At 40.2% G+C, this 17,670-nt stretch overlaps 2 protein-coding genes across 2 annotated transcripts in view; one reads left to right on the forward strand and one right to left on the reverse strand.

The window, feature by feature from the left end:
* Nucleotides 1-2,891: 2,891 nt before the first annotated feature.
* Nucleotides 2,892-14,891, reverse strand: dffa (DNA fragmentation factor, alpha polypeptide). The gene is made up of 6 exons (XM_084185314.1): nt 14,724-14,891; nt 6,532-6,690; nt 6,070-6,227; nt 5,627-5,822; nt 5,203-5,330; nt 2,892-3,845 (listed from the first exon to the last, which is right to left on the reverse strand). Exons 1-6 carry the CDS (start codon nt 14,815-14,817, stop codon nt 3,633-3,635), a joined length of 948 nt encoding a protein of 315 aa, XP_084041440.1. The 5' UTR covers nt 14,818-14,891; the 3' UTR covers nt 2,892-3,632.
* A 423-nt stretch (nt 14,892-15,314) lies between these two features.
* Nucleotides 15,315-17,670, forward strand: part of pex14 (peroxisomal biogenesis factor 14) — a 127,769-nt gene continuing 125,413 nt past the window's right edge. Inside the window, exon 1 of the mRNA XM_084184396.1 lies at nt 15,315-15,392. Coding sequence (XP_084040522.1) covers nt 15,357-15,392 — 36 coding nt within the window. The 5' untranslated portion in view covers nt 15,315-15,356. The remainder of the gene's footprint in view (nt 15,393-17,670) is intronic.

Raw genomic sequence — 17,670 nt, forward strand, 5'->3', positions numbered from 1 at the left:
ATAGAACCATGGATGCAGGGATTGACCATCTCTATTCTATGAGATCAAAATTATAGTTTTAATCATGTTGTGAATCTAAGCAGTGTGTTTATAATTACATTGTTTATAGAAATAATAGTAAAACAATTAGTTGTGGGTTGCAATGGAGTAAGACAGTTGAATTGAGCTCATGAGGCATTTATAATTTATATCCACAATCAATGGCTATAGGCTATCATTAACTTAAAAAGTCCACAAATGGATGTGTCAATCCCAGATTGCCCCTTTTTTAAAGTGCCATTGTTGGAGGGAGAGAAAACACTGTAGTTCTCACAAATTGCCTCTAGCATGGGCCTAACTTTATTTTTTCGAAGGCCAACAGTTTCTTGTGAAAAGATGAGCGTGACTTCTCATGGACAATGACCCATCAGATGACATTACCTTGACATTTAGAGTAAAAGGATCTATCGTGCTTGAAGGCCATAATTGTTTTGTTTAATGTCTACCACTAAAACATGGTTGAAAGATTTGGTTTACATTCAGATCGATAGTTGATGCAAAACAAAAGGAAATATTCTGAAATAATATTTATATAACCCTATTCAAATCCCAATCAAAAACCCCCAAAATGCTGAGACACTTCACACACTGCATGCATGTCATTTCTGCTCATTCCGGGAACATTTACATTTTTACATTTTAGTCATTTAGCAGACGCTCTTATCCAGAGCGACTTACAGTTAGTGAGTGCATACAATGTTTTTTTTGTTTTTTTTTTACATTATTTTTATACTGGCCCCCCGTGGGAATCGAACCCACAACCCTGGCGTTGCAAACGCCATGCTCTACCAACTGAGCTACATCCCTGCCAGCCATTCCCTCCCCTACCATGGACTACGCTGGGCCAATTGTGCGACGCCCCATGGGTCTCCCGGTCACGGCAGGCTACGACAGAGCCGGGAACACTGGTTAAGCGGAAGTAATATCACAGGAATTACGCACACCATGAAACCCATCAACTGACTGTCGAGACACATACAGCAACAATACATAGCCATTCACCTCCTTTCCCTCACACCCATCATTATTCCATTACAATTGTATCTTAGGACCAAACATACTGTACACACCATGATGTATAAAATAACTTAATATCAACATTCCATAATGTTTTTTCTCTGGATCAATATATAGACGATACAGAGAAGAGTATCCTGGCATCACAACCCGTGAGTTAACTTTACCATTTAACGGTGGCTCAAATGTCCTATGACCTATAGTGGTCTTCCTCTAGTCTTCCTGAGGCAATCCTCTACAGCCGGTAACTCATTAAAAAACATCCAGCATTACATTATCATTCTGTCCATGGATGGGAAGCAAATTTTTATATACACTGGGAAAAATAACAAGCAGTAAATGAAAGTTGTGAATGAAAACACAGTGATGTCAGGATTGTGCGCTTTGAGTACTTGGACTATTTATTGTAGAAAAGCTGTCATACTTGTTAACACACTCCGCTTGCCACGTTAGTTCCATTTGAAACAGTTCCATTAAAAAAAGCCTCATGAATCACAATGCAAAACTTTGTGGTTACACAAGTCTCTGTGGCTTAAAATGTTAATGATAAAACATATGTACAGTACGTACATGTTCATTAATTTCATGCAAAGGGCTCCCAAGATGCACCATTTCAAACTCAACACACACCTTTTTCTTTCAAGGAACATTGGAAGCAATAAAGAGTGCGTAATGGACTTAAGAGCATTTCAATTAATAGTATGGTGACAATCAGTTTGTCACCATAAATGCCTTGAATACACTTTACTGTATATATAAATCTGTTGACATCTCATTGTCATGACATGTGCCTCTCCTTGCTGCCACCATGTTCTTGTTGTAAACAACTGGTTTCAAATGTGATCTTACAGCCCTTTAAGTCTGTCCTATAAACAAGGCTGTACGGTCAATACAACCAGATAGCTCACATGGGCACACACTACACGGACGCACGCTTACATCACAATCACATATCAAATCTCATATCCTTTCTTACATTAACATTCCTAAATATACAGGGTTTAAGTACTGATAGGTAAAACAATTCTGATTGTTTCCAATAAAGAATGAATTCTAAGTTGCAAGTACATTTTATGTATATTGGTTAGTAATAATATGCAGAGCAGTCAAAACAAGTAATTTACTAAAGGGAAAGCAAGATATTTGGCAAGGTTTTAGGAGGCATGTCAATGATCCAGTATACAAAATGACAACACTTAAGTTACATTGACAGGTATGGAATTGACAGCCCTCATTTTAAATCTTCAGGCAAACAGGCTTAACTATAATGTCAACAGATCACTGGGTTATCAATCTTCGACCACAAATGGATTGTCCAAGCTATTTGCTTACAAACAAAACAATTTAAGTTAACATAAATCATAATTTGGTTACAGCTTCCAGGGGCAAGATTCAGGCATTGTGTCACACTTTTCTCCTGAGTAGGTTAAGTACCGGAGGAGTAGAGGCCAGTTAAAACCAAGACAACATATCAAAAGGGTAACCCACTGTCATTGCTATGAATATCTGCATATACTGTAATTCGGAGTTGGTCCATCCCTAATTGTTCTGGTCATTAACATCTACCTATGCTAATAACTATTCTACTTATTGAATGTACCTAAAGAGATACCCGTCATGTGGTTTAATCAGAAAAGGGGCACCAAAGCCATTTGGCAAATAATGTCAGCGTTTCTAAGAATGAATTGATACCAGGAGGCGATATACAGTGCCCTCCGTAATTATTGGGACAGTCAAGCATTTATTCTTATTTTGGCTCTATACTCCAAAAGTTTGGATTTGAAATCAAACAATGACTATGCGGTTAAAGTGCAGACTGTCAGATTTAATTTGAGGTAATGTTCATCCATATCAGGTGAACCGTTTAGAAAGTACAGCACTTTTTGTACATACCATTTTAGGGGACCAAAAGTATTGGGACAAATTCACTTATATGTATTATAGTAGTCAAAGGTTAAGTATTTGGTCTCATATTCATAGCACACATTGACTACATTAAGCTTGTGACTACAAATTAGTTGGATGCATTTGCTGTTTATTTTGGTTGTGTTTTAGATTATTTTGTGCCCAATAGAAATGAATGGTAAATAATGTATTGTGTCATTTTGGAGTCACTTTTGTTGTTTCTAACACTTCTACATTAATGTGGATGCTCCCATGATTACGGATAATCCTGAATGAATCATGAATAATGATAAATTAGATTTACAAATAGTGATGTATTTTCTAAACGGCTCACCTGATATAGATGAAAGTACCCTCAAGTTAATGCTCACAGTGTGCACTTTAACATCATAGTCATTGTTTAATTTCAAGAAAAAATGCTTCACCATCCCAATACTGACGGAGGGCAATGTATGTCGATACAAAGTGACTTATTGTCTCAGTCTTAAGGCAGGTAGTGTGTGTTCTGTGGTCAGAGACAGAGACAGAGGGGTATTACTAGCTGGCTCCGGGGTGAAGTTTCCCTAGGTACAGATTTAGGATCAGCTTCCCCTTCCCTTACCATAACCATAAGTGGGGAAAATGCTAAACTGACCCAAGATCAGCGTGTAAGGGCAACTTCCCCCTACTCCTTACTTGCTGCGCTTGGCTTGTGTAGCTTGGCTCTTGTCGGAGGGCTGCGTGCTGGCCTGTTGTTGTGTGTGGCTACTGAGGGACTGCATGGCCTGAACCTGCTGGAGCCGCTTGCTCAATTGCTCCTTGCATGCCTGCAGCAGCGCCAATGTCCTCTCAGAGTCCCAGCCAAGGACTTGCTCCATGGCCCGTGCACCTTTGTTCACCACCATCTGCAGTTGACAACGTTTTGGTTTGGTTCATTTAATGTTGTATACAGCTAAAATCGGAACTGCAATCTATTCTGAGAAAGACATCAGTGACAAAAGTGCAGAGATGGGGGATAGGCTAGTCTCTGTGCTGTATAGACATGGCAGAGACTTGCATTCGTTGCTCATGGTTGATGAATGTCAATGGACCACATTGGAAGAATATAATGCAAAGACTTAATAAGTAAATGTTCTTACATTAATTTTGTTCAATTTAATTGACATTGTTTTCAAAGACAATTGACTTGGGAGATAAGAAGCTCAAAGAGTATACTAAGTGGTGTTAAAAGCCCTTGATTTTGGATTTCAAACAGATACAGTTAGGACATAACTAGTATTCAATATAAGAGATGCAATTCCTTGGCATACAGTGCGCTTATTAGAACTCCTCTAAACTTATTTATTGTTGTCAGGATGACTTGGCATATTTACAGGCACTTGTAATAAAAAAAAAATGGTATGTAGTTTTGTTGTTTGGTGATAGAGTTAACAGCTTGATAAAATATGTACTGTTAGGCAGTCCATTTTCACATGCTGTGTATACTGAAAACAAGAGTGCAGAGTGATAGTGCCACCCAGTGGAGAGGATATAGAAATTCTCACATATACTGTACTTCTAGCTTTGCAGCCTTCCCATTTCCCTCATGTGGTGGAAAGGAAACAATTTAATACGTCCATATTCTCTACCCTTCTACTTTAAGTGTGTGTTTGTTCACTTCCCTTCATGGCTTTAAAAAAGGGAAGGACCTGTGTAATAAACTCCCTCTAGCCTATGCTTTATTAATTTTTTATTTCACCTTTATTTAACTAGGCAAGTCAGTTAAGAACAAATTCTTATTTACAATGACGGCCTACACCGGCCAAACCTGGACGACGCTGGGCCAATTGTACGCCGCCCTATGGGACTCCCAATCACGGCCGGTTGTGATACAGCCTGGAATCGAACCAGGGGGTCTGTAGTGACGCCTCAAGCACTGAGATGCAGTGCCTTAGACCAGATTGCTTACACCAATCCAATGCTTTTAAATACGTGGGGAGGAGTGAACTCTTTCGGGAGAATTGGGACGCAATCCAGTGCATCTCAATAATGTAAAGTATTTTTCTCTCCTCTTCTCTCCTTTCTGTGCACTAAACTGAATAACTTAGGACATATCACTGTAATACTGTGGATACCTACCAGGGAATTTGTTTTCACAATGCATGCTCTTTCATATCAATGCAGATGAAGGAAAGTAGACAAGGAGAGGGGTCCACTTTAGTCTATTAATATGATCCTGTATACCAAATACAGTGAGTGTAGCCGTTGGTCTTTGTGACATACCTGCAGCTCCTCATTGGAGAGCCTGGTCTCAGGGCTTGTTTTACCCTTGAGGACCATCAGCGTCCTGGACATGAATCCTGATGCTGAATCCACCTCCAGCCCATCTGTCACATCCACATCACCCGACCCTGTGAGACATGGAATATGGTAGAACATAATGTCTCTCACAACACAACTTGGCTGAGCCAGAGGTTTAGAGGCAATATTTCAGGGCTAGTTGTCTATTGCCTAAACAATGGCTCCATCTAGTGACAAAAAAGCCACACACGGCTTTTACACAAACTCTACCACAACTTTTGAGGTGAAGTTAAAATGCCTTCCCTCATTATGCTCACTCCAAATGGCATTTCCACTCACATTTCATTTTCACACAGCTGGATCTCCTACAAGATTGATCCAATTTTTTTCCTGATAGCAGTCTCACCGTCATTTCTAGGCTCTGCCTCTTGACTGTCCGCTCTCTCCACTGCTGTGAGGAAGAGCTGGAGCAGTTCCTTGGACTGTCGCTCTTCCTCCCTGCGGTCCAACACTCTCTGTAGAGTGTCCTGGAGATTCAGCACCTTGCTCTCCAGGAAGCCCAGGGCTGAGGCCAGCTCTAAACAAGGCACGTCCACTAGCGTCTGGAACAAGCAACATGTATATTTATTCTCACTATTACACATACAGCTTTCCTCAAGCACATAAAAATTATGCCAAGGGGGTCTTTGTATTGAAGTAGTCTACACAATATGTATACCCACTGTAGCCATATATTTTGCTTTTATCTGACAGAATAGGACCTAATTTTAACAAGATATTCCATATTCATACATTTGAATGTGAGAGGGGAGATGGGAGGAGGTGGGAATGTTATTGAAGTTATCCTACTTGTAAATCTGCCTCCGACATCAGTATGATGCTAGCCAGGTCGTTCTTGAGTTGCTGGGCCAGGTAGAACCAGGGCTCGATCCCACTGATTGAGCTGTCCACAACATCGCTCTCAAAATTCACAGACTCCCTGGTCATCCAAGCTGTGCCGCCATCAACTATAGTAGCATGGAAGAAAATCACTATGCGTTAGTATGGGAATGCAACCTGGGAGAGCTAAGACAGATGACCAATGCCACGTAATCAAAGAACAGAGTTTGGATCTTTAGCTAGTTAGCCCAAAAAAACAAGCAAAAAAAGCATAGAATGTCAGAGGATGTGCTTTCCCAAGAGGTTGACTCAAACTGCGGATAGATCAACTTAGAAACCGCAAAATGACTGTTTAAGCCTACTATTGTGTGATCAATGACTATAGCCGAATATGACAATTCAAATTTGCATTGACAGAACAAAAAAGCTTACTTCTTCGTTGTGGGGCCCACGTCTCTTTTTCATGCAAGAGCATGAACTTTGTGTTTGTAGGTAAGCACAAGAAATAGGCCTCATCTTCAACTATTGTCCCGTCATCTTCTAAGACCACAGAGACTGCGGTACTTGGGCTAAACCCAAGAGATTCACTTCCTGGAGGTAGAATTACAGAAAAGTGCAGGTACATAACATGCATTTGGAATCAAAAATGACTAACACTTTACCTGAACTTGCCACCATAACAAACAGCTTCATAGCATGCATCACTCAATTTATAAAAATGATAAATGTAATAATGTAATGACACCTACATGCGTTGCAGTATTTAGCCTTGACACCCTGATTATACCCCCTGCATAAGTGTCATTAGCACTTCCTAGCATTTCACAAATAAATAAAAATGGTCAGAAAACATATGATAGTGTGATGACAAAAGTAATAATAGGCATGGGGGGGGGGGGGTGTCACAAGGCATACCATTTCCACCATATTTGTCAATTGTCTTAAAGGAGATAGTCTAAAAAAGGGCTATGGATTGCAGGGACTAACCTTTGCTAACATATTGAGATCAGAAGAACCTGACCTAGTGGTATGTTGCTGATGACCGGGATGAATGCAGAAGCAGTACACGGCACCATTTGCGGCTGAGAGACAGTTGAGTGGAACGTTGCCCTTCTGCACTGCTGCATGCTCACTGAAGTGTAATAGGCCTAGATTGAGTGTGTAACTAGCTTTTGTTTGTAGTGGTGTAGCGGAAGATAAACGCAAGTAAACACAGTTTACACACATTTTCTTTTTGCCAGGCAGTTTTCAACTTTTTGCAGACACGTGATCAGAGTTTACCCACCAGTTATTATTCTGGCCTACATCACTGGTAGTTTGGTATAGTACTTACTACTTGCATTATTATCTAGCTACAGTGCCTTCAAAAGTATTCATACCCCTTGACCTATTCCACATTTTGTTGTGTTACAGCCTGAATTCAAAAGGGATTAAATAGATTTTTTTTCTCAAACGTCTACACCCCATAATGACAAAATGAAAACATGTTTTTAGAAATTGTTGCAAATGTATTGAAGAATCTAATACAGAAATATCTCATTTACATACACTACCAGTCAAAAGTTTGGCCACACCTACTCATTCAAGGGTTTCTTTATTTTTACGATTTTTTACATTGTAGAATAACAGTGAAGATATCAAAACTATGAAATAACACATATGAAATCATGTAGTAACCAAAAAAAGTGTTAAATCAAAAGATATGTTATATTTCAGTTTCTTCAAATACATTTACATTTACATTTTAGTCATTTAGCAGACGCTCTTATCCAGAGCGACTTACAGTTAGTGAATACATATATTTTTTTTTTATACTGGCCCCCCGTGGGAATCGAACTACATCCCTGCCGGCCATTCCCTCCCCTACCCTGGACGACGCTGGGCCAATTGTGCGCCGCCCATGAGTCTCCCGGTCGCGGCCGGCTGCGACAGAGCCTGGATTCGAACCAGGATCTCTAGTGGCACAGTTAGCACTGCGATGCAGTGCCTTAGACCACTGCGCCACTCAGGAGACTGGTTCTGTATTCTTCAAATAGCCACCCTTTGCCTTGATGACAGCATTGCACACTCTTGGCATTCTCTCAACCAGCTTCATGAGGTAGTCACCTGGAATGCATTTCAATTAACAGGTGTGCCTTGTTAAAAGTTAATCTGTGGAATTTATTTCCTTCTTAATGCATTTGAGCCAATCAGTTGTGTTGTGAAAAGGTAGGGGGGGGGGGGGGGGTTTACAGAAGATAGCCCTATTTGGTAAAAGACCAAGTCCATATTATGGCAAGAACAGCTCAAATAAGCAAAGTGAAACGACAGTCCATCATTACTTTAAGACATGAAGGTCAGTCAATACGGAACATTTCAAGTGCAATCACAAAAACCATCAAGTGCTATGACGGAACTGGCTCTCATGAGGACCGCCACAGGAATGGAAGACCCAGAGATACATTTACATTTAGCAGACGCTCTTATCCAGAGTGACTTACAAATTGGTGCATTCACCTTATGATAGCCAGTGGGACAACCACTTTACAATTAATTTTTCTAATTTTTCTAATTTTTTATTTGTAGAGTATATTTTTAATGTTAATTTGTTTATATATATACAGTGGGGGAAAAAAGTATTTAGTCAGCCACCAATTGTGCAAGTTCTCCCACTTAAAAAGATGAGAGAGGCCTGTAATTTTTATCATAGGTACACGTCAACTATGACAGACAGAAAATCACATTGTAGGATTTTTAATGAATTTATTTGCAAATTATGGTGGAAAATAAGTATTTGGTCACCTACAAACAAGCAAGATTTCTGGCTCTCACAGACCTGTAACTTCTTCTTTAAGAGGCTCCTCTGTCCTCCACTCGTTACCTGTATTAATGGCACCTGTTTGAACTTGTTATCAGTATAAAAAAGACACCTGTCCACAACCTCAAACAGTCACACTCCAAACTCCACTATGGCCAAGACCAAAGAGCTGTCAAAAGGACACCAGAAACAAAATTGTAGACCTACACCAGGCTGGGAAGACTGAATCTGCAATAGGTAAGCAGCTTGGTTTGAAGAAATCAACTGTGGGAGCAATTATTAGGAAATGGAAGACATACAAGACCACTGATAATCTCCCTCGATCTGGGGCTCCATGCAAGATCTCACCCCGTGGGGTCAAAATGATCACAAGAACGGTGAGCAAAAATCCCAGAACCACACGGGGGGACCTAGTGAATGACCTGCAGAGAGCTGGGACCAAAATAACTAAGCCTACCATCAGTAACACACTACGCCGCCAGGGACTCAAATCCTGCAGTGCCAGACGTGTCCCCCTGCTTAAGCCAGTACATGTCCAGGCCCGTCTGAAGTTTGCTAGAGTGCATTTGGATGATCCAGAAGAGGATTGGGAGAATGTCATATGGTCAGATGAAACCAAAATATAACTTTTTGTTAAAAACTCAACTCGTCGTGTTTGGAGGACAAAGAATGCTGAGTTGCATCCAAAGAACACCATACCTACTGTGAAGCATGGGGGTGGAAACATCATGCTTTGGGGCTGTTTTTCTGCAAAGGGACCAGGACGACTGATCCGTGTAAAGGAAAGAATGGGGCCATGTATCGTGAGATTTTGACTGAAAACCTCCTTCCATCAGCAAGGGCATTGAAGATGAAACGTGGCTGGGTCTTTCAGCATGACAATGATCCCAAACACACCGCCCGGGCAACGAAGGAGTGGCTTCGTAAGAAGCATTTCAAGGTCCTGGAGTGGCCTAGCCAGTCTCCAGATCTCAACCCCATAGAAAATCTTTGGAGGGAGTTGAAAGTCTGTGTTGCCCAGCGACAGCCCCAAAACATCACTGCTCTAGAGGAGATCTGCATGGAGGAATGGGCCAAAATACCAGCAACAGTGTGTGAAAACCTTGTGAAGACTTACAGAAAACGTTTGACCTGTGTCATTGCCAACAAAGGGTATATAACAAAGTATTGAGAAACTTTTGTTATTGACCAAATACTTATTTTCCACCATAATTTGCAAATAAATTCATTACAAATCCTACAATGTGATTTTCTGGATTTTTTTTTCTCATTTTGTCTGTCATAGTTGACGTGTACCTATGATGAAAATTACAGGCCTCTCATCTTTTTAAGTGGGATAACTTGCACAATTGGTGGCTGACTAAACTTTTTTTCCCCCCACTGTGTGTGTGTGTGTGTGTGTGTGTGTGTGTGTGTGTGTGTGTGTGTATATATATATATATATATATATATATATATATATATATATATATATATATATATATATATATATATATATATATATATATATATATATATATATATATATATATATATATATATATATATATATATATATATATATATATATATATATATATATATATATATATGTTTTTTTTATTGTTTTTTAATTTTGTAAATTCTTTATCGTTATTTATGTTTATTATTTATTATTTTTTTAAATTGTGGGGGTGGGGTAGAATGATTACTTTTATACTATCCCAGGTATTCCTTAAAGAGGTAGGGTTTCAAGTGTCTCCGGAAGATGGTCAGTGACTCCGCTGTCCTGGCGTCGTGAGGGAGCTTGTTTCACCATTGGGGTGCCAGAGCAGCGAACAGTTTTGACTGGGCTGAGCGGGAACTGTGCTTCCGCAGAGGTAGGGGGACCAGCAGGCCAGAGGTAAGGAGGTGCCGTTCCCCTCACAGCGCCGTAGGCAAGCACCATGGTCTTGTAGCAGATGCGAGCTTCAACTGGAAGCCAGTGGAGTGTGCGAAGGAGCGGGGTGACGTGAGAGAACTTGGGAAGGTTGAACACCAGACGGGCTGCAGCATTCTGGATGAGTTGTAGGGGTTTAATGGCACAGGCAGGGAGCCCAGCCAACAGCGAGTTGCAGTAATCCAGACGGGAGATGGCAAGTGCCTGGATTAGGACCTGTGCAAGGTAGGGTCGTACTCTGCGAATGTTGTAGAGCATGAACCTACAGGATCGGGTCACCGCTTTGATGTTAGCGGAGAATGACAGGGTGTTGTCCAGGGTCACGCCAATGTTTTTTGCACTCTGGGAGGAGGACACAACGGAGTTGTCAACCGTGATGGCAAGATCATGGAGCGGGCAGTCCTTCCCCGGGAGGAAGAGCAGCTCCGTCTTGCCGAGTTACCGCTGCTGCAGAGGATGAGTTCATTAGAGTTACCAGCCTCAGAAATTGTCCCCCAAATAAATGCTTCACAGAGTTCAAGTTACAGACACATCTCAACATCAACTGTTCAGAGGGGACTGTGTGAATCAGGCCTTCATGGTTGTATTGCTGCAAAGAAACCATTACTAAAGGACACCAAAAAGAAGAAGAGACCTGCTTGGGCCAAGAAACACGAGCAATGGACATTAGAACGGTGGAAATTAGTCCTTTGGTCTGGAGTCCAAATTTGAGATTTTTGGTTCCAACCGCCATGTCTTTGTGAGACGCGGTGTGGGTGAACAGATGATCTCCGCATGTGTGGTTCACATCGTAAAGCATGAAGGAAGAGGTGTTATGGTGTGGGGGTGCTTTGCTGGTGACACTGTCTGTGATGAATTTAGAATTCAAGGCACACTTAACCAGGATGGCTACCACATGGCTACCACAGCATTCTGCAGCGATATGCCATCCCTTCTGGTTTGGGCTTAGCTTAGTGGGACTATCATTTGTTTTTCAACAACACACCTCCAGGCTGTGTTAGGGCTATTTTACCAAGAAGGAGAGTGATGGAGTGCTGCATCAGATGACCTGGCCTCCACAATCCCCCGACCTCAACCCAATGGTTTGGGATGAGTTGGACGGCAGAGTGAAGGAAAAGCAGCCAACAAGTGATCAGCATATGTGGGAACTCCTTCAAGACTGTTGGAAAAGCATTCCAGGTGAAGCTGGTTGAGAGAATGCCAAGAGTGTGCAAAGCTGTCATCAAGTCAAAGGGGTGGCTATTTGAAGAATCTCAAATATAAAATATATTGTTTAACACTTTCTTGGTTACTACATGATTCCATATGTGTTATTTCATAGTTTTGATGTCTTCACTACTATTATACAGTGCAGAAAATAGTAAAAATAAAGAAAAACCCTTGAATCAGTAGGTATTTCCAAACTTTTGACTGGTACTGTAAGTATTCACAGCCATGAGTCAATACTTGTTAGAATCACCTTTGGCAGCGATTACAGCTGTGAGTCTTTCTAGGTACGTCTCTAAAAGCTTTGCACACCTAGATTGTTTTTATGAATAATATGCAAATGTTTTACATTCTTGAAGCTCTGTCAAATTGGTTGTTGATCATTGCTTGACAGCCATTTTCAAGTCTTGCCATAGATTTTCAAGTTGATTTAAGCCAAAACTGTAACAAGGCCACTCAGGAACATTCAATGTCATCTTTAAGTAAGTAAAGTGTATATTTGGCCTTGTGTTTTAGGTTATTGTCCTGCTGAAAGGTGAATTCATCTCCCAGTGTCTGTTGAAAAGCAGACTGAACCAGGTTTATCTCTAGGATTTTACCCGTGCTTAGCTCTATTCCGTTTATTTTTATCCTAAAAAAACTCCCTAGTCCTTGTCAATGACAAGCATACCCATAACATGATGCAGCCACCACCATGCTTGAAAATATGAAGAGTGGTACTCAGTGACGTGTTGTGTTGGATTTGCCCCGAAGATAACGCTTTGTATTCAAACAGGATGCATGTTTTTGAATATTTTTACTCTGTACAGGCTTCCCTTTTTCACTCTGTCAATTAGGTTAGTATTGTAGAGTAACTACAATGTTGTTGATCCATCCTCAGTTATCCTATCACAGCCATTAAACTGTAAATGTTTTAAAGTCACCATTTGCCTCATGGTGAAATCTCTGAGCGGTTTCCTTCCTCTCTGGCAACTGAGTTAGTAAGGATACCTTTATCTTTGTAGTGACTGGGTGTATTGATACACCATTCAAAGTGTAATTTATAACTTCACCATGCTGAAAGGGATATTCAATGTCGTTTTTTTGTTTTATATCTGTAACACAACAAAATGTGGAACAAGTCAAGGAGTGTGAATACTTTCTGAAGGCACGGTATGTATTTCCACAAAACACACGATTATACAAGTTTAGTAGTACTCTAGTTATTGTGTCCAGGCCAGGGATGTGAGCTTTGTTAAAAGACAGCACCATGCCCAGTGAGTAGCATTCTAGGAATGAAAGGGATGTCCTGCAGAGGATCGAGGTAAAATTAGTTTTATATTGGATATTCGGTTCTCTCGTCAATAGCTATTGAACCAAGCATGCCATTACATTTACATTTTAGTCATTTAGCAGACGCTCTTATCCAGAGCGACTTACAGTTAGTGAATACATTTTTTTTTTTTTATACTGGCCCCCCATGGGAAACGAACCCACAACCCTGGCGTTGCAAACGCCATGCTCTATCAACTGAGCTACATCCCTGCCGGCCATTCCCTCCCCTACCCTGGACGACGCTGGGCCAATTGTGCGCCGCCCATGAGTCTCCCGGTCGCGGCCGGCTGCGACAGAGCCTGGATTCGAACCAGGATCTCTAGTAGCACAGTTAGCACTGCGATGCAGTTAGCACTGCGATGCAGTGCCTTAGGCCACTGCGCCACTCAGGAGCCATGGCTATGAAGATGGTATATTCTGAATCAGTGGTGGATGGAAAACAATCCAATGTTTTTATTATGTAAAAAAAAGATGGTACAATGGTTCTCTACACAAAGACTGCTTGTTTTGTCACAAACTGAAATTAGGCTAACTATTATAATTTTAGCAGCCAGGAAATGGCGGCGCAATTCTGCATAGTGCATCTTTAACAAAGCCCCTTCGAATCAAGTGTCATTCTTATCTGCGACAGATTATTTCACCCTAATATCTTGTGTCTCCATCCTCCCCTGATTCAGAATGTATCATTTTCATAGTCGTGGCACGCTTTGTGTAAGAGCTATTGAAGATTGAAATCTGAAAAATTTTAATTTTAAAAAAGGAACGAGAAAAAAGTGTGGATTGTTCTCCATCCACCCTTGATTCAGAATATACCATTTTCATAGTCATGGCATGCTTGGTTCAATAGCCATTGATGAGAGAAAACAGAATATACAGCGAATATCCAATATACAACTAATTTTACCTCGGTCTGCTGAGGTGCCATATCTAATTCAATCAAGTTTGTACAAGTCGAATATGTAGAACACACAGAGCAAAATGTTGCGCATACAGTATGCAGAATGTAGTGATGATTCACAAAGATTAGAGATCAGAGTTGACTGCCAGTTGATTTCCCAATGAACGAATTATAGATATTGTAAACATTATCTGATTAAACAGCTAATACAGTGTCAATTTATGCTGCTAGTTACAAGATATATCTACCTGGCGCTAGGCTAGCAAAGTTTATTCTGCATTTGGGTTTTATTTATATGACGCGTAGGTACAGTTACTTGTCTTCATTAAGGTGGAATGCATGCTCACAGCTCATCAGGAATACTATCTAGCTACCAAAACTGTACAAACACACGCACGCAAAGTTAGCTACAGTAACGTTAGTTATCTAACGTTAGCTAGCTAGCTAGTTGTAGTTGACTAGACAGCTGTTTACAACATTCATTAGCGTACCTTTTATCTTTAGTTGGTCCAGAGAAGGTACAACCAAGCCGTATGATTGTTGTCGCGTAAAATTACACACCTTACAAGGTTTTAGTTCAGACATCACTATTTTGTTATGCCGAAAGTTAAGAAATCTAACAGACGTTCCTTACAGATTCAACCGCGAAAACGGAAGTCCTGAGCTTGGAGCTAAGCCCTCATGGGAAGTGTAGTGTTTTGCTATTTAAAGTCAAACGGACCTGATTTTGAACAAAGTGAGAGAAAAAAATGTATACAAGGAAAAAAAATATATATCACAGGAGGTTGGTGGCACCTTAATTGGAGAGGACGGGGTCGTGGTAATGGCTGGAGCGGAGTAGAATAGTATCAAACACATAGTTCGATGACATTCCATTTACTCCGTTCCAGCCATTATTATGAACCGTCCTCCCCTCAGCAGCCTCCACTGATATATATAAATATATATAATATATATACGATCTAATCAGAAAAATATATATACTATATTTTCTCAACATAATAGAAAGAACGAAATGAAGAAAAAAAACATCATAATGTCCGAGCTTTAGTCTAGTCGTCCTTATTCAAGCCTAAGCAATCGTTCACGAATGAATCGATTAGACGAGGAGTAGGCTGGGAAAGATGGCATCTTCTGAACAACCTGATCCGCAAACACAGGTCTCTATTTATACTTTCATACCTTGTATAATGGTTTGTAGTTGCACATTGCACTTGCTTGAACCTATGAATTACATTTGCACTTGCTTGAACCTATGAATTAGCTATGATAACCTAGACAGCTAGTTGTTAGCTTGGACTAGCTAGCTAACACGAAAAAGTTTCAACGTCTCTGTGTTGACAGGTGAAGGCCACGAAACTACCCATGCTTTTTATACATGTGAAAGTCATGTAGCTGTCATGGTGTCTAGTTAGGTAATAGTTCAATGAGAATCGCAAATGTCAATGCTCTAGCTAGCGAAGTAATAGCGCTTGAAAACCCTTCTCCATATGTAGGGTTTTCAGCGGTTACATTTGCCCACATTTGGCCCCATGCGAACTACAATTCCGACGTTGTGTTTTAACGTTTAGAAAATAAAATAGTCTTAGCTTTCAAACAGGTTTTCTAAACATATGCTGACGTGCCCCTTATCTTTCATATCAGCGAGAAATAATATTTCAAATAAAAAAAGATACAGGTATTCCCTTTACAGACAGACTTTACCGTATGTTCATGTAAAAAAACAAAAAACATCGGTCAATGTTTTTTTAGAGCCCAATTCATACAGTCCCATTTTTACCACATTCTTGCCAGGATAAGCATTTTATATCTCCATGCACATGCTGGCAAGTGTGTGAGTAGATGTGGGCCCATGTGGGTGGATTTCTATTTTAATAAATCCATTGAATATATACCATCACTAAGAAATCCATTATTAATTCATTTTAGGCAGGTCCTAAGAAAATGTATTTTCAAAAGAGTAGAATGGCATATCCACATGAAATCAATAGTTATTTTGTTCATTAAACAGACAAGACACACTTAGGCTACCCTTATCAGTCAACACACAGGATATTTTATAGTAGGCTAAGAATATAATGAAATATAACAATAAAATACGTATCATATTTTCCCCACACGACAACGTGTGGAACCGTTGTCATATAAAAAAGGGATATTTGGAAACAGAACCCAAGGCAAGCCTATGCTTTTTTGATCCACGTTTCATCTCTTTCCTACCCTCACTCTGCTTTGTGGTGTAGGGTCTTACATTGAGAGTATCTTCTTCATGATACCGATTTTCAAACGCATTTGAGTCTCGTGTTGATATTTCACAACCTCCGTAGGCTTTTGGAGTTGCCTATACGCGATCGAGCAAAATGATAGGCCTACACTTGATTTAGGCTACATTATAGCACGCTAAATGTTTCTGATCAGTGATAGATGAGCAAACGAATAGATGAGCTACCATCGCACTTCCACTTGCCCAGTTAGAGATCAATTAACCAAATATACAGACTAAGATTCAGTTAAACAAAACCACATTGATTAAGACAAGTCACAGGCTTTTGGTCTGGAGTAGGCCTAGGCTACTAAGCGACTGTGAGTGAAGAGCAAAATAATCCACTTGTTAAACTACATAACATGCTGGCAACATTTTCTAATAAATCAGTCAACTAGACAAGATGAGCATGAGCAACACTCACCTCAACTTAGCTAACATTTCCACAGCCTAATTATAGCCTAAATAATATCCAAATGGAGATAAAATGAAAAGAAAAATCTGACATTGATTGATTTATTAAGACCCCACGCTTGTCTCAATACCTTCAATTGCATTAGCCTACTTCATTCAGTGATATTTATTCCAATAGTAATTATTTATGGATCCATCCAGTTGTGGTTAAGAAAACAGTGCGAGATGGGTGAAGTGACATGCCCCGCAAAGTTTAGAACTGTCAGGAGGATAGTAGTAACGGCCGCTGCCTAGCAACCATCAAGAGCTTAAGAGCATAGTGAGTGCCAATGCTGCCTCAGCATTACGGCTATATTTCATACTAAGCCACAGTCAGAAGTTTGGACACGCCTACTCATTCAAGGGTTTTTCTTTATTTTAAAAATGTTTTACATTGTAGAATAATAGTGAAGACATCAAAACTATGAAATAACACATATGGAATCATGTAGTAACCCAAAAAAGTGTTAAACAAATCAAAATATATTTTAGCCACCCTTTGCCTTGATGACAGCTTTGCACACTCTTGGCATTCTCTCAACCAGCTTCACGAGGTAGTCACCTGGCATGCATTTCAATTAACAGGTGTGCCTTGTTAAAAGTTAATTTGTGGAATTTCTTTCCTTCTTAATGCGTTTGAGCCAATCAGTTGTGTTGTGACAAGGTAGGGGGGGTATACAGAAGATAGCCCTATTTGGTAAAAGACCAAGCCCATATTATGG

The sequence above is a fragment of the Coregonus lavaretus genome (assembly GCF_964263955.1).
Source record: "Coregonus lavaretus genome assembly, chromosome: 20".
In the NCBI taxonomy this organism is placed as follows: Eukaryota; Metazoa; Chordata; class Actinopteri; order Salmoniformes; family Salmonidae; genus Coregonus; species Coregonus lavaretus.

Bases quoted from the DNA above. Each gene is read 5' to 3' on its own strand.
- dffa (XM_084185314.1), bottom strand. From the start codon at position 14,817: ATGTCTGAACTAAAACCTTGTAAGGTGTGTAATTTTACGCGACAACAA. The intron at 6,691-14,723 runs GTACGCTAATGA...TTCTACCTCCAG, and splicing joins GGACCAACTAAAGATAAAAG to GAAGTGAATCTCTTGGGTTT. The intron at 3,846-5,202 runs GTATGTCACAAA...TGTCAACTGCAG, and splicing joins TCTCCAATGAGGAGCTGCAG to ATGGTGGTGAACAAAGGTGC.